Source organism: Lontra canadensis, unplaced genomic scaffold (genome assembly GCF_010015895.1).
Source record: "Lontra canadensis isolate GAN:19392208 unplaced genomic scaffold, GSC_riverotter_1.0 scaffold142, whole genome shotgun sequence".
Classification (NCBI taxonomy): domain Eukaryota; kingdom Metazoa; phylum Chordata; class Mammalia; order Carnivora; family Mustelidae; genus Lontra; species Lontra canadensis.
In genome coordinates this window covers 14419-41203 of record NW_022631136.1, presented here as the reverse complement: position 1 = coordinate 41203, position 26785 = coordinate 14419, and the positions used below count along the sequence as shown (strand labels likewise).

The 26785-nt window shown below is 44.0% G+C and overlaps 1 protein-coding gene across 4 annotated transcripts; it reads right to left on the bottom strand.

Annotated features, from left to right (window-relative positions):
- Nucleotides 1–2718: 2718 nt before the first annotated feature.
- Nucleotides 2719–26733, bottom strand: LOC116858767 (neuroblastoma breakpoint family member 6-like protein). 4 transcript variants are annotated; one of them, XM_032843665.1, is made up of 9 exons: nt 26491–26733; nt 21165–21380; nt 18108–18207; nt 15842–16077; nt 12364–12415; nt 11234–11394; nt 9158–9265; nt 8037–8156; nt 2719–2772 (listed from the first exon to the last, which is right to left on the bottom strand). In XM_032843665.1, exons 2-9 carry the CDS (start codon nt 21340–21342, stop codon nt 2762–2764), a joined length of 966 nt encoding a protein of 321 aa, XP_032699556.1. In that variant the 5' UTR covers nt 21343–21380; nt 26491–26733; the 3' UTR covers nt 2719–2761. The 4 variants fall into 4 exon arrangements, with proteins under 4 accessions (XP_032699556.1, XP_032699555.1, XP_032699557.1 ...); XM_032843664.1 differs by lacking the exon at nt 26491–26733 and adding an exon at nt 22017–22113; XM_032843666.1 differs by lacking the exon at nt 26491–26733 and adding an exon at nt 22017–22113 and having other exon boundaries at nt 9158–9262.
- Between the last annotated feature and the right edge of the window lie 52 nt (nt 26734–26785).

The following is a 26785-nucleotide window of genomic DNA, read 5'->3' as shown; positions in this document are numbered from 1 at the left end:
GATCTCCTTCCTTTAGCCCTCCTCAGGGCGTGATGTACACCCTGCTTAAACAAGGTGACCCCATTTGAAATAATGTTTGGGAGACCCCCACCCCCCGCCCCACCGCTCTGCCCTCGGCTACAAGAGGTTGCCCTAGCAGAAATGACTGATCAGTCTATACTCCAGTCACTGCAGGCATTGCAGTTTGTCTTGGAAGGAGCCTTTGCAGGGATCTGAACTGCCCACACTGGGACAGAGACGGAGTGGAGCCATATCCTTGTCAACCCAGGGACTTGGTTTGGATGTGCCGCCGCCAAGTGGGAGGCTTGGAGCCTCGCTGGAAGGGACCGTATGCTGTCATCCCAACCACCCCCAAGGCGGTGGAAGTTGAGGGTGACGGAGCCTGGATTTGTGCAGGTTACGTCAAACGAGCCAAGGACGAGAACGCCCTCCAGAGATGGATGCCGCTTGCTGGTGGACCCTGCTGATCGTGGACTAAAGCTAAGACTCAAAATGATGAGTTCATTAAGTTCATTGTTGCTCCTATTATTAAAGTGTAGGTGGGAAATATAGACAATTAGGGCTTGACATACTATTTCTAAGAAAAGGGGAGCTCTGCGTAGCCCTAGGAAAGGAATGCTGTTTCTGGGTAAATCACACTGGAGTCCTTAAAAACAGGCTGGCAGCCGTGAAAAGAGACTAGCAGAGTCAAGGATTTGACTAATCTCCAAAGCAAAGGGGGGAATGTAAGGGCCTATTTAGCCAGAGCGGCCCCACCTCGGTTGAACAGCCATTTTGTTGTTTACGCAGTAAAACTTAAACTGACCCTGCCTGCCCCACCACACCCAGGGGAACTTACTTAAAAGCAAGTCGGGGGAACCAGTCCCAGGTAACAAAGCCCAAATACAAGGGCGGGTCAGGTCAGGTGGAGATAATGGCCCGAATGCAGGGATGAGTCGGGTCAGGTGGAGACATCTATCAGTAGACCACGCATACTGTCTCCCTAGCTACCAAGGATTGTGGGCCCCACCTTTTGGATGCCTTTTGAGCGCCAATTCTGACCAAGGTGATAGGCTAGTTCAAATAGCTACTATGTGGTGAATTGTAGTTCAATTGGCCACCCATGTGGGACCTACCATGACTGTGCAGCTTTCTCTGTGTGTTACAATCTCATTGGCCACCTATGCGTTGCCAGGCCCAACCACATGGCCTTTGCTCTATAAAAGATAGTCTGTAAGGCAGGGAGGGGTCGCCCTCTCTGTAAGAGGCGGCCCCAACCAGTCTGTTTGACGGTCGGTTTGATTCTCGATGCTTGGCTGGAAATAAAGCTTTGCTTGACCTTTGCCTTGTATCAGTCTCGCTCCTTTAATCACGGACCCATTATTGGGGGACCTTTCATATTCTTTCAACTTTTCAGTAGGTTGGAAATGTTTCAAAGAAAATAATTTTGATTGTAAAATTTAGGATACTGAACAGCTCAGTCCTGGACTAAAAATTGGCCCTCTATGGGTCTTCCCCTTGAAGAAAGGTATGGCAGTCCTCAATACTACCTACCAGTACAAGAAAATGTAAGTCACTAGTTTGCTGTACACCCCCATCTAAAGGATTCTTTCCTGCCATCTAGGATTTGTTCTTCCTACATTAATCAACCTTCAAGCCTGGAAATCTGGTAAGTTTGAGGCTACTTTAATGTTTCAAAGCTTCAGAATAAGATGTCTGGCTTTCATATTTAATTGCAAAAGACAAATCAATGGGTACTTATTCAGGGAAAAAAATCCAAATGAGGGCCCCCCGCCCCCTTCTCTGCCTACTTACAATCTCTGTCAAATAAATAAAATCTTAAAAAAAAAAAAAAAATCCAAATGAGAGTGGAGTTATCTGAAACCTACCAGTTCCTGTAGATAGACTATTTCTCCCTGTGTACTCTAAACAGAGACCTCTAGGATGCAACTTTTGCTAGACCTATGCAGGAAGTACAAGGGTGAATAAAAATCCTCAGGATCCTTCTCCAGCAGTGATTGTATCATCCTTTCTTTGGGTTCCTCACCAGTAGACACGTATGAGACTGCTGCCCTGCTTACAGACACCTGTAAAGGCAGAATTTTTGCCTGAGTTATCTCAGTTCCCAGAGTGTGAGACACAATGTAGTTTTTGTATCTAATACCAGGTGCTCAATAACATTTAATTTTGGAATGAAGTGATGCATCCCGCCTTGGTTGCTGTCACTCTGGGGTATAAATATAGCAGATATACCGAGTTTCCTGTTGTTAGCTGGAGAAAGAACACTTTGTAAATTTGATTTGTTAAAAATGACAGGCAACAGACTATATAAAATAAACTCCATTCTTTGAGATTTCTAAACTTTCATCCTTCAAGGAAATGGACATGTGCTGAAGAGATGGTAACAGTCTGCAATGACATTATTCTGACTTATTCTTGATCCAAGTCCTTAACATTTTCTTCCAGCTGCTGCTAACTCCAGTTATCCACAGGATGGGGATGGGGAGAGAAAAGGGTGAGGCATCTCACGATCATCAGTGAATCTGCGTATTGCTGTTTCTTATGTAGTTGTCAAATTTGCAGGCTTAAGAGCTGTGATTTCTGCAAACAATCCATCTGGAGTAAAAATCTAGAGTGGCTGTGAAAGTTGATTCTGAGAGACGAAGTCTTCTTGCTTTCTTAATTGGGAATTTCACTTTTTTTTTTTTTTTTTTTAGTTTTTCTCATCAATGGGGAAACTGACTAAGCGTTGCTGAAATAAGAACTTTTCGTATTTCCACTGTTAGTTCTTACCTGAAATAGAAGAGAAAAAAAATTAAATGAGAATTTTTTATTAGTTCTGCTGGTATTTGAGGCTGAGGTGACAGCTAAGGAAGAAGTGAAGCCGAGTGCAACCTGAAAAGTGGGTAAGTTGTGGTGGTAAACTACAGTCTGGAAAGAGTTACACGAGCAGATTAGAGGGTAAGTCCTCTAAAATATATCATGTGCCCTGTGGTGTGGAATGCAGGGTCCCACCACCTCATAATGCTGATAGCCCTGCTCAAACTGCTGCAAGTGGGCTAGACAGATCCCTACCATCACCTCCCTCAGGATCAATTTATTCTTCATTCTACTCTTCTGAAGAAAAATGAAGACCTTTCACACCTCCCAGATGTGCCTTGCTTCAAACATGTATATTCAGAAATAGTCTGTTCTAGAAATAAGAGCATACTTTGCATGAAAAGATTTTCATGCTCCTAATGTCATATATATATATATATACATATATATATATATATATATGATAGTATACATATATGTGTGTGTGTGTGTGTGTGTGTGTGTGTGTGTGTGTGTGTTTTTAATAGGAGGGTGGTGCCAAGGTAGGAGTCCTAGAATGTGAAAACCAGCACGGTCCTTACATATAATCTGTAATATTGTGATGTATAAGAAATGTAAATTTGATCTTTGTTCTAGTTTCTGGCAGAACTCTTAAAATGCTTGGCATTAGTCTTTTGTTATATTAATGAGGTGACCTTGGGAAAGCCCTGGAGGGATGGAAAGTGACTACCAACTGTACGATTTGGAAAGTCCGAACTTTTAGTCTTTTTTCTTTTTTTTTTTTTAAGATTTTATTTATTTGACAGAGATCACAAGTAGGCAGAGGCAGGCAGAGAGAGAGAGGGGGAAGCAGGCTCCCCATTGAGCAGAGAGCCTGATCCAGGGCTCTATCCCAGGACCCTGACATCATGACCTGAGCGAAGGCAGATTAACCCACTGAGCCACCCAGGTGCCCCGAACTTTTAGTCTTACATATCCCCCGACCTCTGAGGATGAGAGAGGGGCTGAAGTTGACTTCAGTCATCAACTGCCAGTGATTTATTCAATCATGCCTACGTAATGAAGCCTCCATTAAAAACCCAAAAGATGTGGGTTCAGAGAGTTTCTGGGTTGGTGAACACGTAGAGGTGTTGGCAGAGTAGACCTCCCACAGAAAGCATGGAAGCTCTGTACCTTTTCCCCATGACTTGCCCTATGCATCTCTTCCTCTGGATGTTCCTGAGCTATACCCTTTTAAAATAAGCCAGTAATCAGGGCTCCTGGCTGGCTGAGTCAGTAGAGCATGCAACTTTTTTTTTTTTTTTAAGATTTTATTTATTTATTTGACAGAGATCACAAGTAGGCAGAGACTCAGGCAGAGAGAGAGGGGGGTAAGCAGGCTCCCCGCTGAGCAGAGAGCGGGGCTCCATCCCAGGACCCTGAGACCATGACCTGAGGGGAAGGCAGAGGCTTAACCCACTGAGCCACCCAGGCGCCCCAAGCATGGAACTCTTGATCTTTGGGTCATGAGTTCCAGCCCCACACTGGGTGCAGAGATCACACACACACAAACACACACACACATACACGTATACATGGAAAAAATAAACCAGTAATCTAGTAAGTAAAATGTTTCTCTGACTTCTGTGAGACATTCTAGCAAATTAATCAGACCCTAGGAGGGGGTTCTCAGGAAACTAATTTATAGTCAAGATATACAGGTGACAACCTGGATTTGCTACCAGCATCTGAAGTGGGGGCCAGGGTGGCGGCAGTCTCACAGGACTGAACCCCTAACCTGTGGAACCTAATGCTATCTTCTACTCGGTAAACGTGGTAGGTAGTATCAGAATGGAATTCAATTTTTGGTGTCCCAAAAATTGCTTGTTGGTGTGGAAACATCTCCCCTCCAAGCTGGAATTGGTACTGGAATCTATTTATTATCCAAATCCAATTCCACTTTTGGCCTTGAAACCGTGGTATCAATAGGTCAAGCAGTAATTAAAGACACAAGACCCATAAATGAAAATCCTGAGACTAAAATCCATGCTTTGAGCCTTTTTGCTATGTCACAAAGTTTAAGAAAAAAAGGGAGAGGAAAGGCTTCAATCTGGAGGAAGCCAACAGGCTCCAAGCTATATTGAATACCTTGGCTGGGACAGGAATAAGACTTTATAGAGTCTCTTCTTAAGAGATTACAGAGAAAGAAAGGAATCATCAGAAAGAGAGAAGGGAAAATTAGCAAATAAAAGCAAAGTTAAAGCTTGTACTGATCCAGTTACACCCTTTAGAGCCAAGAGCCTGTAACATTAATTTTCCATCAGGTTGTAAAAGTAGGAAGTTAGGTTCTGACAGGATATGGAGGTCAACGAGATGGTCATGGGCAGCTACTGGGAGGGTCAGAGGCCTGTCCTGGCCAACACACTACAAGAAGCGAGATCAAACCAGACCAGCTAAGATGGCAATGCCATTACAGTAAACCCCTGACCAAATTAGGAAGAAAAAGTCAAAGCCCTGCTTCCCGTCCCCTAGTTAACAACTGTAAGAAACCCAACCCCCAGGGGACGCTGCTCTACCTCTCTCTTGAGCTTGCCTGCTCTCATAGCTTAAGAGTGTACTTTTTTGCTTTAACAAACTTTCCTGCTTCTTTACTCAATCCATTGGGCTACATGTCTGTCTTTGAATTTCTTCTCATGACAAGACCAAGAACCTTCAGTAACACGTTCTGGTCTGGCTAGGTGGAAGCACCAAAGGCTGGAGGTCTCCCCAGTTCACATGGCAACACAGACGCTCCTTAGGAACATTTGGAGGAATATTTCCACTAGATCAACTGAGTTTCTAAGTGAAAACTCAAAAAGTAATTTCTCATTCTTAGGTGTTCCTTATCACTAAATTCTTTCCAAACTAATTCTTGGGGAAAGATTTTATTTTTAAATATTTCACTTAGCATAGGGAAGCCAAGTATAAATACAAATTTGTTCTCTAAAGTTTTAGATTTTTTGCTGCTATATTCTCTTTAGGACAGTAAGATCTAAAAGCTTTTGAAGGCATCAGATTTGGTGTAAAGATTATTTTCAAGTTAAAACATCCAATCCCCCCCCCAAATATCTAAAATCTTAATTTCCTTTATCTGCTCTAGAGAGACCGGTTATAGATCTAACCCATTCATCTACCTCTTGTCTTTTTTTTTCCGTGCTATACAAACAAGACTGTTGAAAGAGGAATGCAAATCCCATTAATGGCTAGTATGGGCCTTTCATAAGTAACTGCATTATTTGGGATACTTCTGTACTGATGAGCTGAGATCTTAGTAGATTGGTGGTCCTTCTCATTGGTAGCCACATATTTGAATCACCTAGAAACTTTTAAAAACTAATACCCCAAACACCTGTGAAACCATTTTAATCAGAATCTCTAGCTGTGATATCTAAGCATTTGTGTTAGGCAAAACCTGACCAGGTTCTTACAATGACAGCATGAGTTAAAGGTACTCAGGAGGGGCGCCTGGGTGGCTCAGTTGTTAAGCATCTGACAATGGGGCTCCCTGCTCAGCCGGGAAGCCTGCTTCTCCCTCACCTACTCCCCCTGATTGTGTTCCCTCTCTCGCTGTGTCTCTGTCAAATAAAGAAATAAGAAAAAAATTTTAAAAATAAAGCTACTTAGGAGACCAGCCCTATTTCCCATGGTTCTCTTTGTTTCTCTCTAGCTGTCCCACCATGGGCTTCTTTCCCATGGGACCTAAAGATTTAACTCTTTCCTCTTTTGATCTGAGGTGAATCTCTTTCTCAATTGGATTTCCTTCTGTTTATTTATCTGGGTCTTTACCAAGTTCACCTCTAGATTACATCTTCCCAAAGTTAATTCACCACAAAGTCTTCCTCAAGTCAAGCAGCTGGGCTTTCCTTTGCCTATACCTATAAATCATGGATAATGATTTACAGGTAGGGTCTCTGGAATTGATACAAACTCCCAGGTCCTTCCACTCTCTGAGCCACCAGGCAACTGGTTCCAGTAATCTGAGGTCTGTCCTATTTAGAAGAGTCCTTGGAAACAAAAGCAACATAGGTACAAGAAGGCAAAAGGAGGGGTGCCTGGGTGGCTCAGTTTTGTCTGTCTTTGGCTCAGGTCATGATCCCAGGGTCCTGTGACTGAGAGCCCACATTGGGCTCCCTGCTCAGTGGGTCAGTCGGGAGCCTGCTTCTCGCTTTCCCACCGCCCCTGCCTCAGCCTGTGCACACACACGTGCTCTCTCTCTCAAGTAAGTAAAATCATTTTTTAATTTTTTTGTTTTTAAAAGATTTTATTTATTTATTCATTTGATAGAAAGAGAGACAGCGAGAGAGGGGACACAAGCAGGGGGAGCAGCAGAGGGAGAGGGAGAATCAGGCTTTCCGATGAGCAGGAAGCCTGATGCACGGCTCAATCCCAGGATGCTGAGACCATGACTTGAGCCGAAGGCAGAGGCTTAACCCACTGAGCCACCCAGGTACCCCTTAGGGGAGCTTTCTTAACTGACACCTACAAGATCAGGCAGGAATGTCTATTGGGGTGGGCATTACACACAGCAAAAACTTAGTAAATACTGAGTCTGGTGTATAGGGCATAGGTGGAAGATATTTTGCAGGTTTGTGAATATTTTTGCCAATCTGAGGGTAATTTGGTTTGATTTGGCTTTTCTCAATAGTACGAATTGGGAACCATACGGTGACTGGAATATTATCGTTTGAGTGCAATAAATTTGTATTTTGCCAAGGATCAATATATGCTACACTTATCTCAATTTTTTAGTACTCTATTTTCATCCGTTTCAAAATTGGGGTTTTGCTCCTTTTAAGCTCATTTCTGGTCCTCACATTGCCTCAAAGACTACTGACCTAGAATCTAAATTCTGTTTGCTTGTTCTTTCAGCATTCTAAGACAGACTTTATCTAATCTTGGCAAATTTTACTCAATTAAAATAATTGTTCTCTTATGTCTTCTCACCTTTGAGGATTGTTCTTTTCTTCTCAGGCTTGCATTAGTGAGGTGTGGTTTGTACCTAAAATGGTGCATTTCTCAGAGGTACTCCTTCCTGGAGCCTGGAGTCTGGGGACCTGTAGAGGGAGCACCTAGGAGGGAGCCCTCTCTAGATTGAGAATTATGAGTCATGAGGCTTTGGGAAGCTGTGGCCTCCTGATCATTTTTTGTTTTTATAGCTGGGTATGGCAAGAGACAAGAAGGCTGAGAGTGACTGTCTCTTGTGGGTTTTGAGCACTTACCTCTGGAAATACGATTCAGGTGAGCCAGAAGGCTCAGACTTTCTTCCCTGATACCTCTGTTTTCATTGTACAGCTGGGCAGCAGACTCCAAGCTCTGCCTGTTAAGGTTAGACGTGCATCCTAGTCCAGGAAATAATTACAGTTTAGGCCAAGTTAAACACATTCACTTGAGATAATGCTTTCTGCAATTCCTTCTCTCTTCTTTCTCAGCCCATAAGAAAACTTTGGGGAGGGGCACCTGGGTGGCTCAGTGGGTTAAAGCCTCTGCCTTCAGCTCAGGTCATGGTCCCAGGGCCCTGGGATCGAGCCCTGCATTGGGCTCTCTGCTCCGCAGGGAGCCTACTTCCTCCCCTCTCTCTCTGCCTGCCTCTCTGCTTACTTGCAATCTCTCTCTCTCTGTCAAATAAATAAATAAATAATCTTAAAAAAAAAGAAAAGAAAACTTTGGGGACTCAAAGGTTGGGTCTTCAGTGTAATGGGAGAGAAGCTTCATTTTCACAAGGCTCTTAACAAGTGCCAGCTCATTCATTAGTATTATCACACCCAATGGCTGAAATTATGAAGGACACTTTTCTCACGATATAGCTGCTGCTTTGGTGTGGAGAGAGGCCCAGTCACTGTTCTGACCCAGTCCAAGACTGAGGAATGATGGCCCCTGTGTGAGTGCAATCCAGGAGAAGGATGTGAGGAGAACCACTCTGGGGACAATGAAGAGTAATGAAGACATTAGAAAAGGGGATGAGGATGGCAGCAGCAGAGACCCTCACTCTGATGAATGCGCTACTCAGCAACCTGAGTCCTACTGGATGACCACCACGTGAGAGGAGAGGGGCAGCAGAAAGGATATAGCAGAGGAGTCACAAGAAGGGTTTAGGAGGCCAGACAACTCAAAGATGGAGGCATAGCTCAGCCTTGGGGCAAATCTCTATCTGAGCTTATTTACTCACCTAAAAAGTAGGAATATTCATAACTGCCCTATTCTCCCTAGTTGGGCCATTTGTTAAGAGTAAATGAAGTAAGGTATATCAAGTTCTTGTAATCTGTGAAGCCCTGAAACACACATGGCAAATCCTTGGAAAGGTACATAATGCCAAAAGCAGGCAGTCTTGGGCCCCCCCTACCGTTTCCTTGGTCAGAAATGCTGAGATGATGTTCCAGCTTTTCTTGAAGGCAGTCATTGATGAAAAGAATTTCCCTCAGGTGTTGGTGCAGGTTGTGGATCTCATCTTCTGCAGCCATTCCACCAGACAGGGAATGAGGTAGAAGATGGAGAATCCTTATCACTAATAGGGTGGCCTTTCAGTAAGATCCCTGCCTTTTGCCATTCTTCTGCCAACCTCCTCTTTCATCAGGGAAAACCAAGGAACTTCCTCTAACAGCCCTTTAAATAACTTCAAAGCATGGTCCAGTGCTAAGCAAACTCCACAGGACAACCTCTCACACAAGGATCTGGGAAGCATAAAGGGGGTTAACACAAGGCAGGAAAATACCAAAGAACCCTTCCGAGTAGGGCTTATCTAGTACTGGGAGAGGTGTGGGCACCTCTGAGGCAAGACTTTCTGGTACAGGGAATGTCTCTACTAAATACCTCTCCCACATGATTTATGACTGAACATCTTTAATAGATGTCACATCTCTAGGTGAAATGGAAAGTAGGAATGAGGAAGCCTCTGTAAGGGGACTGCCTGGGTAATAAAAGGCACCCACCATTGGCAAAAAGACAAAACCTAACATGGCTTATAACACATTAAAAAACTCTGCGAACACTGAGTGGATTGAGATAGTCTCCTTCTCAGGGCACCTGGGTGACTCAGTGGGTTAAAACCTCTGCTTTTGGCTCAGGTCATGATCCCAGAGTCCTGGGATCGAGCCCCACATCGAGCCCCACATCGGGCTTTCTGCTCAGCAGGAGTCTGCTTCCTCCTCTCTCTCTGCCTACTTGTGATCTCCATCTGTCAAATAAATAAATAAAATCTTTTAAAAAATTTAAAAAAGATAGTCTCCTTCTGGGGTTCCTGGGTGGCTCAGTAGATTGAGCATCTTAATCTTGATTTCTGCTAAGGTCATGATCTCAGGATTGTGAGATCGAGCCCCACATCGGGCTCCGTGGTCAGCAAAAAATCTATTTGCCCCTCTCTCTCTCTGCTCCTCCCCCTGCTCTCTCTCTCTCTCTCTCTCAAATAAATAAATAAAATCTTAAAAAATCTCTTACTCATGCCTACAAGAGGACTTAAGACATGTAATTCTCTTAACAGTCCAAACTTTTATCCCCAAAGAAAAGTCAAAGTCAAAAAAGGAAAAGGAGATGAAGGTTGAGATTTTAATCTCCAAACACAGACACAGATACACACACACACACACACACACACACACACACACACACATCAGTGAGGCTGCTTCCCCTAGGGACTCTTACATGCCTGGAGGAACTACATTGACTAGTTTGGGGTTTCTTAGGAAAGGGGCATGCTAGCGGCATGGCTGGTAGATTAGGCCTTTATTTCCCAGTAGATAGGCTGGTTGTTGGTTTAGATTAGATTATAGCACTGAGACTAAACCCACAGACATTTTTTAAAAATGGCGTCACCCAAAGGATGAGAACCCTAGCCATGTACCCAAGCCTTGTCCTTAGGGAAGCCAGCAGATATTCTGGTACTAAGATGGAACTTTTTAAGGAAGCAAGTCATCTGAGGGGAGATGAAGACTGGAGACTAGAACCATGATACTCCACCTCCAAAAATATAGGCAAAACTGCTGATATTTCTCAGGCAATACTCAGATACATAAACAATACCTATACACATACAACTAAGATGCTTCATCTTAGAGGAGGTCTATTAGATTTCTGTACACAGCTGAAGTGATAGCAGAGAGCCTGTCATGATCCCTTCACCCTCAGTCTGGCTTGCCTAGAGTCCACCACCTCTCACATGCCAGCGGGGGCCAGAGTGACTGAGATGAGGTGTGGACCAGGAACAATGCAAATTACCTGAGCCACCAGGGACCTGTACTTGAAACTTGGTACCAGAACTGTGTTCAGCCTAAGCACAATTTCGAGGTCAGTCTTTAGGGCCTGCCTGCAGAGATGATCTCATGCAGCCTAGACAGAGGCAGTAAGCATGTAGAAGCTACTGGAGCTTTATTCTCCATTCTTCCAGTGTTGGTGGTTTTATTCTCTTTACAATGGGAATACTCACTGGTGACTTCCACAGCAGAGCTGGCTTCCTGCACATCAGAGGGGAAGGCACTGCTGCTGGGAGGCTGGTCAGAGTCATAGCGACTGGAATGAGTCAAATACCGATCATCTAGTGAGTCTTCCTGGGCTTCATTCACTTCCTCCTGGAGCTCCCTGCTGAGCCTGGGGTGGGGGAAAGGAAGGAGAGAAATCAAGAGATTAAACTAAGGCAACCTGGAACCACAGCTTTAGAAGTGGTCCTATCTGAAACTCCTGGAAGAGACACCAGAAATCAAAGAGGCCAACTGGATGAGAAAGAAAGCATTAACAATCCACTTCTGACGGGGGGGGGGGGGGGTTACTGTACATAGAGCTGGGCAGAAGGGAGCAGCAGCAGCTGTTCTGTGTGCTGATTGCATAACATGTGGATAAGGAAGTAGACCCGGCTATTTGAGAAAATATACTTAATGACACACAAAGACCTAGGACAACAGTTTCAAAATGCTGTGGACAACTTTTGTTTAATATAATATGAAGTGGTCCCCTAAATACTGGCTCCTGAGACAATGTCTCACTCTGGTTTGTTTTTTTTTTTCTTCTTCTTTTTTTTAACCGTACAGGTTTTCAGAATACAGAAACCAGGGATCTCTGGCCCTTATGTCAGACTGACTCTAACTAACTAAACTTCATGAATTATTAGGAAATGGTAACCAATACAAGAACTGCACAGAGAACAGACAACATTGTTTCAAAAGACAAACAATACTGTACGATGAATGAATGAAACAGGTACAATCAGGGGTGCTTGGGTGGCTCAGGTGGTTAAGCAACGGCCTTCGACTCAGGTCATGATCCTGGAGTCCCAGGATGGAGTCTTGCATGGGGCTCCCTGCTCAGCAGGGAGTCTGTTTCTTCCTCTGACTCTCCCCCCTTCTCATGCTTTCTCTCTCTCTCAAATAAATAAAAACTTTTTTAAAAATTAAAAAAAAAAAAAAGAAATAGGTACAATCAGCAGTTTCTGAGGTTTTTTTTCCCTGCATCTGGGCATCTGACCTCTTGGCTATTGCTTCTGGAATCTTTTTTTTTTTTTTTTTTTGCTTCTGGAATCTTCTCTAGACTTCACCATTCTATCATCACTTCATATTCATTTACCTGGGTGCCAATGGCTCCTGTCCATCTTCATCCTTCTTATCATTGTAATTTTCTATGAGCCAAAAAACAGAAATAGCCAGTCAGAAATTGAGCAAGTCCCATTTCACACATTACAAATATGAGGGCCTGTATGATCAGTACTGTGTTTCTGATCATATGTGATCGTATCTGATCACAAATATGAGGGCCTATATGATCAGAAACGAACACTCTGCATGTTTGTTCAGAAGGCTCTGAGAGAGAAGGCTTAGGTTGTGTCTTTAGAGAAGTAGCCTGGCAGGTTTTCCTGAGAAAACACTGAATGGTGTTTTCCTGGTATGGCAAATCATTACCATGACATCTGCTACCAAGCCACGGCAAAAAGTTTAAAATGTCTTTTGTCCGATGCACAGAATCCTTGCTTAGCTGCCTTGTGGACTTCTCCAGCTGTAACATCCATTTTTGCCACACAGCTAGCTGCTGGCTAGACCATGGTTGTGTGTCCTATTTGGCTCTCATAAAGAACCCATTGCAATCTCTGAGGAGCAAAAACTTCAGGAGAACCCACCTAGCCCTTCTAACCAAATGACTGGACAAAGTCACCTGTGCATGCCAGAGTGTATGAAGAGAATCTCCCCTTCTTTTATTTTTTCCTTTTTTTTTCCTGACCCCAACTAGAGACCACCACAGTTGCAGAACTATATTATCAAGGCAGCTGAATTGTGACCTAAATCACAAAAGAGAATCTAACTCTTTGATCAAAAGAACCAGGAAAAAGGGACCTCTTGCCTAAAAAGTGTGAAGAATGCTCCCTTTTACTTTCTATTTCTCTATTTTCTAATCTCCTCGCTTTCAAAGTAGCCCCAGTGATGCAGAACTGCAACATAGTGTGAGAAGAGTAATCTCTGAGTGAACTCAATCTTTCTGAACAGAGGAATTTGGAAAAGGGACCCTTGGGAAACTAAAAAGTATGGAAGAAATACCAGAGAGAAGAAAGGCTAGAAAATGGTCTATGAGCTGACAAAAGTCCCAGGACTCACCCCCAAACCGAATATGTGTGGAATAGACCCAACGAATCATGACAAAGGATTAGAGAACTGAATCACCACATAAACTACCACCTAGTCCAGACTAAACCTGAGTAACGTATTTGCTGGACCAACCCAAACAGCTGCCTATCAGAGGCACTGAAAGGTGAGACAGAACTTGGGAGTCTGAACCTAATGGGGTTGACTGCCTGCTAAAAAATAATTTCCACAAGGTTTTAATAGGACCCAGGGTCTTATGATACAATATCCAATCATTTCAATAAATGAATAAAATACATCTATCCGAGTTCGACAGCTATTCAAAATAAAACTTTTGGAAAATAAGGAATAAAAAGGAACTTTCTCAAATAACTTGGAAACATTTCTTGGTTGGACCATGCCTGCTCATGTTTCATTAGGAGACTTAATTTTCTTCCCTACTGTCAGCAGTCACCATCATAAAACAAAAGATTTGTTTGTTCATTCAAATATGAATAAATTTAAAAAGGGAACTTCCTCAACCTAACAAGGCACTGTGATCATTAGAAAACTCAGTATTATTTTAAGATTTATTTATTTGAGTGAGAGAGAGCGAGCAGGGGAGAGGCAGAGGGAGAGAACCCACAGAGGGCTCAATCCCAGGACCCTGAGATCATGACCTGATTCAAAACCAAGAGTCAGACACTCAACCAACTGAGCCACTCAAGTGCCCCAGAAAACTCAGCACTGGGGCACTGGGAGGTTCAGTGGGTTAAGCCTCTGCCTTGGGCTCAGGTCATGATCTCAGGGTCTCTGCTCAGCAGGAACCCTGCTCCTCGCCACCACCACCCCCACCCCGCTCCCCACCCCTTCCTCTGCCTACTTGTGATCTCTGTCTGGCAAAAAAAACCCCAAAAACAAAAAACTCAGCATTATTAAAAATGCCAATCCTCCTCAAACTTTTCATAGATTCAAAACAATGCCACTCAAAATCCCAAGAGGATTTTGTTGCTGCTGCTGTTTTTTTAAAACAGTAATGGGGGTGCCTGGGTGGCTCAATGGGTTAAAGCCTCTGCCTTCAGCTCAGGTCATGATCTCAGGGTCCTGGGACTGAGCCCCTCATCGGGCTCTCTGCTCAGCAGGGAGCCTATTTCCCTCTCTCTCTCTGCCTGCCTCTTTGCCTACTTGTGATCTCTGTCAAATAAATAAAATCTTAAAAAACAAAACAAAACAGGTAATGGTAAGCTGAATGTAAAATTTATATGGAAAGGAAAAGGACCTTGTTTTAGGCAAAGAGTTCTCAGATATGTAACTACAAAAGCATGATCCATAAATTGGACTTTATTAAAATTAAGAAATTCTGCTCTCTGAGGACACTGCTAAAAGAATGAAAAGATAAACCATAGTCCGGGAGAAAATATTCGCAAGTTAAATATCTCATAAAGGACTCGTATCCAGAAATGTAAAGAACCCTCAAGACTTGATAATAGAAGAACAAACAACTCAATTTTAAAATGACAAAATGTTTGAATACTGGCTTCACCAAAGATATAAGGACAGTCAATGGGCATATGAAAAGATCCTTAAAATCATTAGCTATTAAGGAAATGCAAATTAAAACCACAGTGTCTTCTCCCACACCTACACTTATTAAAATTGCTAAAAAGATAAAAAGCAAAAGAACAAAAACCTGAAATTATTAAAAGTTGATATAGGGGAACAGCTGAAACCTTCACACAATGCCAGCGGGACTCTGAAATGGTATAGCCACATTGGAAAACAGTGTGGCAGTTTCTTCTAGGTTAAACATACACTTACACGTGACCCAGCAATCCCACTTCTAGGTATTTACCCAAGTGAAGTGAAACGAAAATGTATTTTCACACAAAAACCTGTATGTGAATCTTGATAGCTATTATTCATAATTGCCCCATACTGGAAATAATCCAAATGCCCTGCACTGGGCAAGGAGATAAATAAAAGTGGTGTATCTATATAATGGAATAGTACTCAACCGTGGAAAAACAAAGAAACGACTGATACATTCAGGAGATGGAAAATCTGTAGGGACAGAAAACAGATCCAGTGGCTGCCAGAAACTGGGGCGGGAGACAATGTTCAACTACACAGAGGCACAAAGGAACTTTGAGTGGTGATGGAACTGTTCTGTATCCTGGTTGTGGCCGTGCTTACACCTCTGTGTATGCATTTCTCAAAGCTCACAGCACTGACACTACAGTGTGCCATTTTACTGTAAATCAATTATCCTTAAAAGAAAGAAGAAATGTCTGTGGGGGCTCACGTTGGGCCCAGGTGAGTGCTCGTAGGTATTTCTTCTACCTGACAGCATCACTATCAATAGGCTGAGAAAGGCACAAAACAGGACATCTGGCTAACAAGTCACTCTTAGGGTCATGGAAGCATGGAGACTTACGGGAGGAGAGGACCTTTGGGAGGATCTAAGGGTCTCCATAGCTTGTAAGCCAACTTACCAGTGACGAGTTTGCTGGCAAGGTTCTCTGCCATCTGGCTTCCGTGGGCCAGTTGCTCACAGAATCTCTGTCCCTGGTAATGGGCAATGTCAGTGCTCCTGAGGATGCCCTTAAAAGACTTGACCGTGCTCTTTGTATGCTGAATGAAAAGATAACAGACACCTTTCCCTTCCTGTATCCTCTGTCGTAAGTGGGTCAGTTCTCGTGCCTGAGCCTGAATCAGGGGATCATATTTCCTAAAGTAAGAAAAAAAAGTAAAATATAATGGCACACAGCTTATGGGAGTTTCAGCAGAGACATCTCATAGAAGGCCCCTAAGAAATTTCCCAAGTTGAATTTTTTTTTTTTTAAGATTTATTTATTTGACAGACGGAGAGCACAAGTAGGCAGAGAGGCAGGCAGAGAGAGAGGAGGAAGCAGGCTCCCTGCTGAGCAGAGAGCCCGATGTGGAGCTCGATCCCAGGACCCCGGGATCATGACCCGAGCTGAAGGCAGAGGCTTAACCCACTGAGCCACCCAGGCACCCCCCAAGTTGAATTTTTACACAAGTTGTGTGACTTGCCTATGGCAGAGGGAATGAGGAAACAGTACTGGGTTTGTTTCTTTTTTAATTAACTTTACTTTGAAAAGATGCCCCTGCAGTTCCTTAATTCAGCCCACATCCATTTCCATGGAATATAGGTCATCAAGCATTATGCAGAAAATGTGGTGCACACACACACAAGCCAGATATAGAAGTGTTGGCTGGGTGCACGTGGTGTTGATTCAAAGGATGAAAAGAAAAATCAATGAAAGGGTCAAGAAGGATAGCATTCTCTTGAGTGCCATGAAAATAAGCCATAATCAGGAGACAATGAAGAGTAAGTTAGTTCTGAGTAACAACAATTACATCACACTAAGTGGGTTTTCACCATTTTTGAATGATTATACAAATATTTAGCATGGACTTCAATCCAAAATGTGAGCTCTCTGAGGTAAGAGACAGCACCACATATCACACAATTTACAGCGCTCGACAGAGTGTACACACACAAGCAGGTATTCAGTTAATACTGAGAACCACATAATCCTAAAGCTGGACTAGACATTTATAGTCATCTGTCTCATCTGATGCCTGAATCTCCTCCCTGCTTTCCTACTGAGTGATATTCCACAGACCGTCTTTCAAACCCTATCCCACAGAGCTTTTATAAAGTGTCAGAGCTGGTGAAGGCTCCAGACCTAGGCTTCCTACAATCAGGTATCTCTGGTTTAGTAGATTTTACACACTTGAGCTTCTCAGATTTCATTTCAACAGAGGGCTAAAAGACATCTTGAATTCCACAATCTGGCCTATATTTTAAACCCTCTGAGGATAGACCATGTTAGTCCTCAGCACATTAATAACCTATTTTCCAGATAACAGCTGCCTGATCGTCCATCTGCCCAACAGCCCTACATTTAGTGCTCCACATAGTATGGTACTTAGGGGGAAAAAAAATCAAAGTTGAGGAGAAACATATCATGAAAAGGCATTTTGGAAAGCTGGGAAAATCTCTCTTGTGGTAGAAAATGTTAGTCCATTAATGATAACCACCACACCTATAAAAAATAAAGTATAATAATCACAAAAAATATTTGTTGAGAGCTTCGTATGTGTCAGAGATGATTCTAACTTGGAATCATGCATTTTTTTAAAGATTTTATTTATTTATTTGACACAGAGAGAGAGAGAGACATCACAAGAGGCTGAGACGCAAGCAGAGAGAGGGGCAAGCAGAGAGAGAGGGGGAACAGGCTCCCCGCTGAGCAAAGAGCCAGATGCGGGGCTCCATCCTAGGACCCTGATCAGGACCTGGACCGGAGGCCGAGGCTTAACCCCCTGAGCCACCCAGGTGCCCCGGAATCATGCATTTAATCTTCACAACCCTCTGAGGGTTATGATACTGTTTGTATTTTCATTTTACAGGTGAAGTAGTGGAGGAAACTGAGATGCAGGAAAGTCAAGTAAATTTGCCCAAGCTCACACAGCTAGAAGCCACACTGCTAGTGTTCCATCTCAGTATCTGTTTCCATTTTATTCATATGCTATTTAAGGGAGAACCCCAGACACCTAGCTACTCTACCACCCAATTCCCACAGCCCCGCCAGTGGTCTTTATCTAGTTCTGTGCCTGCCATGGACTTTTTTATCCTTCTCCTTGGACAAAAGCGCTCTTTATACCAGCAGCCTGGGCTGCCCCACTTCACACAGTAATTCCCACTTTCCCACACAGGTACCTCCTTACCCAAGCCTTGCAGTCGGTCTCGTCTTCTCTGCCAGCTCCCCGTCAAACTGCACTTCCTCCTCCAGCACGGATTTGATGAGGCCTTTGTACTCTTCACTCTCTGAGAAAATAGACACACCTGCCTCAGTGGAAAGCTGGACATGCTGCTGTGATTGCTGCCCTAAGATGAGGCGGCAGCCCGAGGACAAATGGAACCCCATTACCAGGCTCCATGCTGGGATTCCCACATCTCATTCCTCAATCTCCCACACTATATGGCACTTTAGATATGAGGAAATAGAAGCTCATGGGCAGGTAACTTACTCAAGATGACTGAAATGGAAGGAGACAAGTCAGAATTCATATCTCCTGAGGTCTGACTCCAAATCTTGGGCCACTTTACCAAGCCTCATAGCCTCTTAGGTAAACCGTTAACCTAGGACATGAAGTACTGATATCCTGTGTTTTGGGGAAGTCTCCATATGTTGTAAGACTGATAGCTCTCCATGTTGAGAGTTTCAATAATGCCCCCAAAATTTCAAAGATTTCCAAGTTTATCTGGATACAACTATGTAACAGGTATCCGGAGGGGCAAAAATCTGAAAGATGTATGTTCAAATGCTACCAGGTGTTGTGTTAGAGGGAAAACTAATACATAGTGCCTCCATGGCATTGTTCTACTAGATTTTCAAGAATTAGTATCATGGGGGCGCCTGGGTGGCTCAGTGGGTTAAAGCCTCTGCCTTCAGCTCAGGTCATGATCCCAGAGTCCTGGGATCGAGCCCCACATCAGGCTCTCTGCTCAGTAGGGAGCCTGCTTCCCTTCCTCTCTCTCTCTGCCTGCCTCTCTGCCTACTTGTATTCTGTCTGTCAAATAAATAAAATGTTTAAAAAAAAAAAAAGAATTAGTATCATGTAGGGATGCCTGGGTGGCTCAGTCGGTTAAGGGTCTGCCATTGGGTCAGGTCAAGATCCCAGGGTCCTGGGATCAAGCCCACACTCGGCAGGGAGCCTACTTCTCCCTCTCCCTACCACTCCACCTGCTTGTGCTCTCTTTCTCCCTCTCATTCTGTGTCAAATAAATAAATATTCTTTTTTTTAAATAGTTGCCTTGTTTTTTTAAGATTTTATTTATTTGAGAGAAAGAGAGAGAGCACAAGCAGAAGGAACAGCAGGCAGAGGGACAGGAAGAAGCAGACTCTCTACGTAGCAAGGATCCTGATGCAGGACCCGATCCCAGGACCTTGGCATCATGACCTGAGCCAAAGATAGCCGCTTAACCGACTGATCCACCCAGGTATCCCTAAATAAATATTCTTTTAAAAAAAATAAGAAAGAAGGGGCTGCCTGGGTGGCTCAGTGGGTTAAGCCTCTGCCTTCAGCTCAGGTCATGATCTCAGGGTCCTGGGATCGAGTCCCACATCAGGCTCTCTGCTAGGCAGGGAGCCTGCTTCCTCATCTCTCTCTCTCTCTGTACTTGTGATCTCTGTCAAATAAATAAAATCTTTAAAAAAAATAAGAAAGAAAAGAAAAAGAAAAAAATTAGTATCATGTAATCACCACTACTAGTTGAAAAGGTAAATATTATTCTTATTACCATTACAGATGAGAAAACTGAGGTACAAAGAGGGTAACTTGGATTTGACCCCAGAAGTCTGGCCCCAGGATACGTGCTCTTAATCACTGCACTGTAATACCTTTACACTAAGATCTAGGGTGGTATCTTTTTTCTTTTCTAGCTTCAAAAAATTTGTCTTACAATTGTGATTTTAATGAGTGATGTAAAAAACAAAACAAAACAAAACAAAACAAAACCCTTATATTTCCACATCCCAAAGCTCATCTTTTCCTTCTTTAATAAGTAGGCTTTTTTTTTTTTTTAAAGATTTTACTTATTTATTTGACAGGCAGAGATCACAAGTAGGCAGAGAGGCAGGCAGAGAGAGAGGAGGAAGCAGGCTCCCTGCTGAGCAGAGAGCCCGATGCAGGGCTCGATCCCAGGACCCTGGGGATCATGATCTGAGCTGAAGGCTGAGGCTTTAACCCACTGAGCCACCCAGGCGCCCCAATAGGTAGGCTTTTTAGCTTTTTTCTCTATGTCTAGTAAGTTGGATAGCAAATTTTATCCCCCATTGATTTAGTGAAAAATAACTGTAGAAATCTGAAAGCACACTTTAATATCAGCAAGAATCTTCCTCTAATATTCCTGTCTCTCATGTGTCCTCACTCCATCATGGTTCCCTTGGTCACTACATCAACCCCCTCCCCGGCCCCCATTACCAACAGGTTTGGGATTGTCCAAGGATTTCCAAATGTGAGAGCTGAGCATGGAGAGGAAAGGGCCAGCTCCTACACGGACTGGGTCTGCTGGACTGGAGGCCTTGCCCCCTTAGCCTCACCCTTATTCTGGCTACCTGTCTCAAAGCCCAGATCCTGGACTAGCTTGCTGTCTGCAAAGTTCATATTCAGGGAGAGACGAAAAAGATATTACAGTCTCTGATTTTCCTGGAAATATTTTCAATCTCACCAGAGTGTGAGGAACAGCTTCTTAGAACTCATATGGGAAAAAAATCTTGCTCCAGGCATCAGGACTTCCCTCTGTGTCTGCTATCGATGTTCTGATCTCCAAATATCTGCAGTTCAGTTGGGAACAGACAGCTTTAAGCTCCTATAAAGCAGGAAAGAATACTCATACACTCCTAGTGCAGCTAGCACAATGCTTTGCAAAGGGGTACTTAGTCAAAGTTGGAATTGAATCCTGAGATATTTGAGCCAACAGTGACGTTATATGTTTCTAGAATCTGACACATGTTCCTAAGAGAGAAAAAATAATTCAGTGTCTGAACTAGGTTTTAGCCTCTACGCCTCCCACCTCTCACTGTAAACTTTATTCCTTTGTGCCTCAGTGTTTCCATCTTCTGCAAATTGAGGGTAAAATACCCACTTCTACCTTTCCAGGAGTATAGTCAGGATAAGATTTTGGATGGAGGGAGAACAACGTTTGGATAGTGTTTAGTTTCTCATGGGAAAGACAGGCCATCATTTATGACTCTGGTGACTGTGAACCCAGGGGCTTACTGTATTTCTGCAGCTGGTTGGCCAGGACATAAGCAGTAGCCTTGGATGTGAGGAATTTCTCCATGAGGTCCCGGAAGTTCTGTTTGCTTTTTTCCAGCTGGGAGCACAAGTACTGGTTGGTTTCCAGGATGCTCATTTCTGTCCTTTGATCAGAGAAGGTGGTGAGAGATTCTGCCATGCTGAAGCTTGTGGTGGTAGAAGAAGTATAGCCAGAACCTGGGGAGCAGAAATCCCACAAATAATTAGAAACAAGTGAAAAATGGGGTGCCTAGGTGGCTCAGTGTGTTGAGTTTCTGCCTTCAGCTCAGGTCATGATCCATGGTCCTGGGATCCAGCACCGCATAGGGCTCTCTGCTCAGCGGTGACTCTGCTCCCCACCCCCACCCCGACCCCTGCCTACTTGTGATCTCTGTCAAGCAAATAAATAAATCTTTTAAAAAAAGAGAGAGAGAGGGACGCCTGGGTGGCTCAGTTGGTTAAGCAGCTGCCTTCGGCTCAGGTCATGATCCCAGCGTCCTGGGATCGAGTCCCGCAGCATCGGGCTCCTTGCTCAGCGGGGAGCCTGCTTCTCCCTCTGACTCTGCCTGCCACTCTGTCTGCCTGTGCTCGCTCTCACTCTCGCGCTCTCTCTCTGACAAATAAATAAAATCTTTAAAAAAAAAAAAAAAGAGAGAGAGAGAAAAGGTTATGGTGATGGCTGTACTGCCCGGTAAATTACTAAAAAAAAAAATCACTGAAATATACAATCCCAGTGAGTTTTATAATTTGTAAATTATACCTTGAAGTTTCATTAAGCGGGGGAAAAAATGGAATTAAACAAGTTGAAAGTATGTAGATGAAATTCATACTCACATTGGGGCCAAACTTTGTCAGCATTCCACAACTGGAAGAATTCTTAACCACAAAAACAAGGCAGAAGATACCAGAGCTCAGAGCTCTGAGGCACTGCCTACAGCTGTGTCCCTCTGGGGCACTGCCTACAGCTCAGGCTCTGGTAAGAATGCCAGACAGAGCACCCAGGCTGCCAGGTAACTGTTTGGAGTCACAATAACAGAACTGGAAAGTCAGAGCTGTCATGGAATCTTAGGAGCCCCTGTCTTCCAGTTGCTGAGGCCTTGCCGATACACAAGGTCACCTGGTCTGTTGTGAAGGTCACCAATGACGCAGAGCCCACCCACCCCCAGCAGCCACTCTCAGTATTTGTGTGCCCAGGTGCTGATACCACATCTCTCTCTAAAATATAAGCATATTTTTCATTGTTTATTCTTGTAAGTGCATAGAAAACATAAGGAATCAATATTTTCCCAAATTCTTTTATCACCTTAAAGATTGTCATGAAGTCACTTTTCTGTCAGGAAAAATTTCAAAGTTTTTTTTTTTTTTTAAGATTTTATTTTTTTATTTATTTGACAGACAGAGATCACAAGTAGGCAGAGAGGCAGGCAGAGAGAGAGAGGAAGAAGCAGGCTCCCCACTGAGCAGAGAGCCCGATGTGGGGCTCCATCCCAGGACCCTGGGATCATGACCTGAGCTGAAGGCAGAGGCTTTAACCCGCTGAGCCACCCAGGTGCCCCAAAATTTCAAAGTTTTAAAATTTAAAACTTGTTGACGGTCTTGGCATTTTTTTTTTTTTAAAGATTTTATTTATTTATTTATTTGACAGAGATCACAAGTAGGCAGAGAGGCAGGCAGAGAGGAGGGGAAGCAGGCTCCCTGCTAAGCAGAGAACCCGATGCGATGCCGATGCCAATGCCAGCCCTGAACCCAGGACCCAGGACCCTGGGATCATGACCTGAGCCGAAAGCAGAGGCTTTAACCCACTGCACCAGCCAGGTGCCCCGGGTCTTGGTGGTGTTCTTTGGTTCTCTAGTTTTATTCCAGGTTAGTTTAACATTATAAGAAAAAATATGAGTATAATATTCAATGTGTGAATAATTAATTTATAAAGATTTCTATCCTGTCTGAATTTTCTTCTTGCCATAGCCCAGGGTTATGTCTGCTGCTGTTCCCTCATTGAGGAAGCATATTAGGTTTTCATTAAACTTGAAGTCAAGTTTGACATCCCTATTTCCTAGCCTTGCCCTCCTCCTGTATGTGTGGATTGTTCTGTGTTAATCTCTATACAGGTATTTTGTGATTGTCACTTATGAAAATCATTCTAGCTCCACAGGGTATCTTTCCCATTTGTCAAAGTCATTTAAAGAGTTTTTGTACATGTCTTTGAATACATGCAGTGGTGACTTATACACTAGTGTTACTCTTTTTTTTTTTTTTTAAAGATCTTATTTATTTATTTGTCAAAGAGAGACAAATAGCACAAGTAGGGGGAGTGGCAGGCAAAGGGAGAAGCAGGCTCCCTGCAAGGAACCCAGATGCTGGGCTCCATCCCCGGACCCTGGATCATAACCTGAGCCGAAGGCAGAGGCTTAACCAACTGAGTCACCCAGGAGCCCCAAAGCCCCACATATTCTTATGTCCAGAGCAGTTTTTGTAGAACACAGATTGATAGTTTGTGTTGACCCCTATCTGCTGACTAGTGGTTGTTTTGTCAGAGCAAAGTAAAAATCAAGGTCATGGGTGTATGGTGGTTGGTGGTGATTCACAGCATTTCTATGCAATGACATGTTGTGACATAGAGGCTAAAGTTTTAAAGAGAGACACAGTTAGGAGAGAAAGTGATCCTCTGACACCTCCTTACTTTCCATGGAGCAATTTCTCCCTGGTTTTGTGAGCCTGACACTAGAGAAACTTCTCTGGAATATTTGTCTCTTCCGTTTAGCTGTTTTGCTTTTGCAGGTTAGTGGCCCACATTATGTGTGACCCTGGCCACCTCCGTATGTGTCACTAAACAATTATGACAAAGTGAAAGAGGACCAAACAAGCTACCCAGCACAACTGCCAACTTGCAACTAGACTATGTGATAGTACTGGTTTGTGAGAGGTCTCAAAATTTAAAGATCTCAGTCCTTTTAAACATACTGAGGCTTTTTTCATGGCCTAGTGTATGGTCTATCCTGGACAATGTTCTAAGCGCAGTTGAGAGGAACTGTATTATTCTGTTCTTGGTGGCTGGAGCACTCTATAGATGTCTGTTATGTCATGTTGTTTAAGTCTTCTATCTCCTTGTTGATCTTCTGCAAGATTTTTTTTTAAAGATTTTGTTTATTCATTTGTCAGAGAGAGAGAGGACACAAGCAGGGGGAGCAGCAGGCAGAGAGAGAAGCAGGCTTCCTGCTGAGCAAGGAGCCCAATGTGGGACTCAATCTCAGGACTCAGGCAGGGAGAAATTCTTCTTCTTCTTTTTTTTTTTTTTTTAGCAATAGAAATCACACAATGAGGTGGTGGAAGTGAAAAACAACTGTCAGCAATCTCCAACCAACACTAAATACAATCAATTACAAAGGATTCAAATCCTCTCAAATTAAGTGTAAAAGTCAGTTCCAGCTATATATATCAAAAATAGTGCAGGTCTGTACCAGGCTAACTGTAAGTGAAGATTGGACTCTCATACAGAGACAAAGGCAGGGGGAAGTTTTCAAATTGGTTGAAGAAGGCATATTCTAGAGTCAATAGGAAATGTCAAATTCTTTTTCCCTGGCTACCTTCTGTGGCCAAGATGGTGTGTTGCTCTTTTCTATACACTCAAAAGAAGCTTCAGAGGTGCAATATTCAATTATCACCCCAATTTTCCTGAGTAACTCAGCCCATACCCAATGAGCCAGCCTCCTGAACTTTCACTGTGTAAAGAACTGGTGAAAAAAATGGAAGGAAAGGGTTTGGGAGGCACCAAGCAATGGGAGAGCAAAGAGACTGCTTCAGCCAGGGAGGAAATTAGCTTTCCATAGGTCCACACTAGATTTAGGACCAGACAAGAGTCTAACTAATTTCTTTTTCTTTAAAGATTTTAAGTAATCTCTACATCCAACATGGGGCTCAAACTCACAACACTGAGACTGAGACACATGCTCCACCAACTGAGCCAACCCCATTTTCTGATATTTTTCTAGAAGTCTATTATCTATTTGGGAAGAGTGTCCCGCATACCCCCCTCCAGAATTAGGCACTTTCAAATCAGACATTTTTATTTGAGTGACATTACTTTGTAGTGCTACTTTACGTAAATCCCCATTGCAAGGCTTTGCCGCCAGTGTTTTCTACCTGCCACCTGTTTTCCAAAGAGAACAGCTGTGTAAAAAGCTGTGTAAAAAAAAAAAATTGCTTTTTCGAAGTCCTTCCAGAGACTCTGAATAGACCTGCTCTCCAGCAGTTGAGAAACAAGCATCAGTGGTTCAGTAGCAGAATTCTGGCCTTCCATGTGGGAGGTCTGGGTTCCACTGCTGGTCAAAGAAGGATTTTCCTTGCACTTCTATGTGCCCAGTGCTCTCTATTACCTATTGCACTAGCAAGACAGCTTATTACGGGGTTGTGGGTCTCAGGAGGCAACGCTAAAAAGGAAAAAGGGCAATTATATCCCTTAGGTTAATTCCAGGGCAGGACAGGCTGGGGGTCTCAACAACTAAATATTTTTCAGAGCTCTCTGTCTTTGAAAGGACAGGTGAGTATGGTGGGTCATTTTGAATACCTGACACCAAAGCCATTGCTACTTCTGATCTTTCTGCTGGCAGGTATCTGGAATTTAAGGTGTCATCAGGTCACTGTATTCAGGTCCACCCATGCTGGATCTTGGGCTGACCACTGAGCAGCGTCTCACTCTGCAGCGAGTATCAAGAAATGAAGGTCCAGGAAGGAGAGAAGCTGTGGGGCCCAGCAGACACCCTGGTGATTAGGGAGGCGTCAGCCGCCCAAGGAAAATAAAGCTTTGTGTGGAGGAATTAGTGTGGGTGTGAGGGAAGCTACAGACTTTTCTGTGGTCTTGGTAAAATTACGGACCAAGAATGAACTCCAAGTAGAGGGTAGCACATACGAGAAAATCATTTTTATCACCCTGCTTATTTTATATTCCCCTAAGCGAGACCTTTGGGAGAAGGCTCATTTTTAATGCTTCTGGGTAAGCAGCACTGGGGGAGGGTCGTGACAATCGCTGGCTCTGGAGGGGGAGACTCTGGAAAAGGAAGGTTCTTGGAATCCAGTCGTTTGTTTAGTCCTGTTTTCATCAACTCTTTTCCTCTGCAAAGAGTGGGCGAGGTTGCCGAGGAGAGGCGCCCGGCGCGACACCCCGGGGTCCCCAACATCAGACGGTGGACTCCGAGGGACTCAGCAACCCAGGCGGCGCGGACCGAGACCGCTTTCAGGAAGCTTCGGCGACCCCGAACCGGACCCCGGGTTCCGTCCCCGTACAAACCGCCGCCCTGCCCTTCCCCCCTACCTTAGCCGCTGCTCTGCACGCTCGGCCTGAACACTCCTCTTCGACGCCGACCTTTCTCTCGCGCCACACAGCCGCTCCGTCCGAAATCGCGTTTCTTCTCTTCTCGGCCGCGGTCTCGGAGCCACACACTCTTCTCCGGCGGCCCGCCTTTGGCGAACAACTCTCCCGATACCGGCGGCGAGGACTACGCTCGGACCCCGGGCTGGGCCGCCTTGGAGCCTCTTCCTGGGCTCTACGCGTTCAACCAGCCTTTTCGGGGTCCGGCCTCCAGAGGCAGGGCCGGGCCCTTCAGCGC

Excerpts from the sequence above, each read along its gene's own strand:
- LOC116858767 (XM_032843665.1), bottom strand. The coding sequence starts at position 21,342 with ATGGCAGAATCTCTCACCACCTTCTCTGATCAAAGGACAGAAATGAGC. Across the intron at positions 12,416-15,841 it reads TGCCAGCAAACTCGTCACTG|AAAATTACAATGATAAGAAG; the intron begins GTAAGTTGGCTT and ends TTTGGCTCATAG. Across the intron at positions 8,157-9,157 it reads CATTTCTGACCAAGGAAACG|GATGCACGTCTAACCTTAAC; the intron begins GTAGGGGGGGCC and ends TTCCTGGACTAG.